General features: G+C 43.2%; 1 protein-coding gene across 1 annotated transcript in view; it reads left to right on the top strand.

Moving 5' to 3' along the window:
- Positions 1-256: 256 nt before the first annotated feature.
- LOC104816078 (telomere repeat-binding protein 5-like) overlaps positions 257-2,877 on the top strand; it is a 4,013-nt gene continuing 1,392 nt past the window's right edge. Inside the window, exons 1-7 of the mRNA XM_010544747.2 lie at positions 257-511; positions 1,087-1,248; positions 1,353-2,091; positions 2,201-2,398; positions 2,515-2,577; positions 2,660-2,739; positions 2,826-2,867. Coding sequence (XP_010543049.2) covers positions 1,168-1,248; positions 1,353-2,091; positions 2,201-2,398; positions 2,515-2,577; positions 2,660-2,739; positions 2,826-2,867 — 1,203 coding nt within the window. The 5' untranslated portion in view covers positions 257-511; positions 1,087-1,167. The remainder of the gene's footprint in view (positions 512-1,086; positions 1,249-1,352; positions 2,092-2,200; positions 2,399-2,514; positions 2,578-2,659; positions 2,740-2,825; positions 2,868-2,877) is intronic.

Raw genomic sequence — 2,877 nt, 5'->3', positions numbered from 1 at the left:
AGAACAAATGTGAAATTGATTTCCTTTTAAGTGAAAAAAAAACAAAAATACAGAGGCGTGGCTTGTGACAACGTTTTTGTCGAGGTTGTGAATGGTGGCAGAGAGTTGACACGTGTCAGAATCTGGAGTGGGGTCGTGAGACAGTGGTGGGTCACACAATTAGGAGAAGAAGAACAGGTCTTCAGGGTGGGTTTTACTGGTTATAGCCGGTAACTCAACCCATTTACCGACAGGTCCGGTGGGAGCGTTATAAGAGCAGGGGTTTAAGCCAGCGTTACGTTTGGTGGTTTTCAGAGAGGTTTTACGGTCATCGGGTAATTTCTCTGAAAAAAGCAAGGTTTTTTCCTGTGGATATTATGGGGTCAGGCGAAGAATGATATGAGATCTTTCCCCGTTCGGTGGTTCGATAGAGAATTCTGTTGATTCTTCGTGTTTATCCGATCTTGCATTGTCCGGAGAACTCGCCGGAGATCCTGTCTGTCTTGTCCGAAACTTTTGAGCCCTTGAACCGGTGAGAAAAATTCGGGTCGCTATGGATCTGCTATGTTCGTATTGCGGGCATGCGTTTTGGGTTTTTTTTCCTCTCATATGATGGTTTTTTTTCACTATCTTTTGGCCGGTAAAAAAAAAGAGGAAGCTCGAGTTCCCCCCCCCCCTGAATATTGGTACCCAGGATCTAGAGTTTTGTTTGGTTTCCGAGAAAGCGGAGGCAGCTTGTAGTTTGTGTTGGAATTCTAGTTCGAAGCTGGCCAATGAGGCCCCAAAGTTTCAACCTTTGTTTTTGGTTATTAGAAGTTTGTTTCTGAAATGCCTCTCTACTATCCATATGATTCTGTTGAATTGTGGATTTGATATGAGATAGCATGGCTCTAGGTGTCTGGTTACTGAGGTAATCTAGGATAATGTCCGTTTTGGGCAATGCATATATGTGCCTGGAATTGGAGACAGTTTTATAGGTTATGCCTGTGGAAGATGTTTGGATCACACCTATCTTGATTGCAGATTTCTGCATTGTTGTATCGGTTTAACATCAAATCTCATTAACAGGGTTTGGATTAATTTGTTATCAGTGCGAAATCTGTGCAGGGTTCTTGTTTGGAACAGCTTGATGTATGAATACCCGAGAAAGGCTTTGTATTCGTGATCATATGAAATGGTATCTGAACCATGGTGCTGCAGAACAGGCTAGACTATGGGTTCGGTGGGTATGTGGTTCCGGCCACACCTCGAGCCGCAAGATCAGCTAGAGTAATTACCCTTTTCTTTTCCACTTTTCTATCTATCAATTTCTTCTTTTTCTCATGATTTGGTTCAGGTGTTTCATCGGATGTTTTGTATGTTTTCTTCTGTAGAGGAGTGCTTTCAAGAAGAAAGGCTTCGACCAAGAGATATCTCGGTTCGACTTGTTGGCTGCTGTAGCTGGAAATCTTCTGCTCGAGGGTGGAATCTCTTCCTCCTCGAGCAACAATGCCTTTGATAATGGAGATAGATGTGCAGTTACACAGAGCCAAACAGTGAGGGAAGAAGCTCGTGTCGGTGATGATGCTCACCCGAGATTCTCTGTCTCCGAGATCCTTCCGGAATCTCATAAAATACAAGGCTTTAACAGATCCCTGAATCCTCCCAAAGATCCCTGTCTCGGGTCTACCTCTGTTATTACATCCTCTGATTCCTCGGAGAGGTTTGGTGCTCGAGATGTGACGTATGGAATCAAGATCCAAACTGTAAGTCCAGATGGTGGATATGGGATCAGGTCGGAGAATAATGAGAATGAATCAGTGGTCAGATGCCTGAACAAAAAAGTGAAGTCGTTAGGGGATGATGCGGTACCAAAGAATGAGCATCCTCGTATACCGGCTTATGGGGATTCAATTCCTCAAAATCCTTTGCTTGTAGATCAAGATGACGTAGATTTAGTTAATAGGGAAAATGATGATGATGACGAAAACTCAGCTCGGGTTCATGTCAGTGGCGCGATGAAATCGTTTAGGTCAACAATCCGTGTTGGAGATAGAAGAATAAGGAAAGTATTGGCCTCAAAGTATTGTACAATCTCCCCAAAACCAACGGACACAACACTAACTAATTCAAGTAAGCAGTTTTTGTTGTTGTTGTGAACTTGCTACTTTCATCTTCCTTTGTCAATCTTGACGTTTTTTACCGCGTAATTTTGGGGTTTTTTTCTCTGAAAATTTATTAGATGTGGATTTGAAGCCCGGATACTGCGGCAAGAGAAATTATTTCAGGAGCCTAAGATCGGAGAGGAACTATCCGATCAAGAAGAGAAGGTATTTTGAATGTTTTAAATCACCAAAGTCGGAAGCAACAGTCAAGAAGGAAAATCATTGTGATTCTCCTCACAAGCGCACCGCCGGTGATAACAATAGAAAAAATACTCGTAAGCGCATTTTCTTCTCGTCCAGCTTCCACGAGCAAACTGCATCTCTTGTACATCGGCCGTTCATGGCCAAATGACTAAGCTTTCGACGCTACTCCCCTTTTTTTTTTTTGCAGCTTCAGCCTTTTCAATGTCCACATCTGGTCAGAAACCGATAATCCAGTCAAGAGATTCTCACGGTACTGAAACCTCAGGAAACTCACATATTTACGTTTTTTCGGCTTTGTATTCAGTTGGCTAAAATTTCTTTGTTGTGCTCAGTGAGGCTCAGAATCAAATCCTTTAGAGTGCCTGAACTTTTCATTGAAATCCCAGAGACTGCCACCGTTGGTTCGCTAAAGGTTTGAACTTTTTGCACTTACAACTTCATATGCCCGGCCTTTCATCTGGTTCAATAAATGACCAAAAAGTCGCTTCCTTTCCACAGGGGATGGTCTCGGAGGCCGTGAACGCTATTCTTGGCGGCGGGGTGGGGTTAA

Source organism: Tarenaya hassleriana, unplaced genomic scaffold, assembly GCF_000463585.1.
Source record: "Tarenaya hassleriana unplaced genomic scaffold, ASM46358v1 Cleome24, whole genome shotgun sequence".
Lineage (NCBI taxonomy): Eukaryota > Viridiplantae > Streptophyta > Magnoliopsida > Brassicales > Cleomaceae > Tarenaya > Tarenaya hassleriana.
Note: the sequence above shows the minus strand (reverse complement) of the source record. Positions and strands in the feature narration are given on the sequence as shown.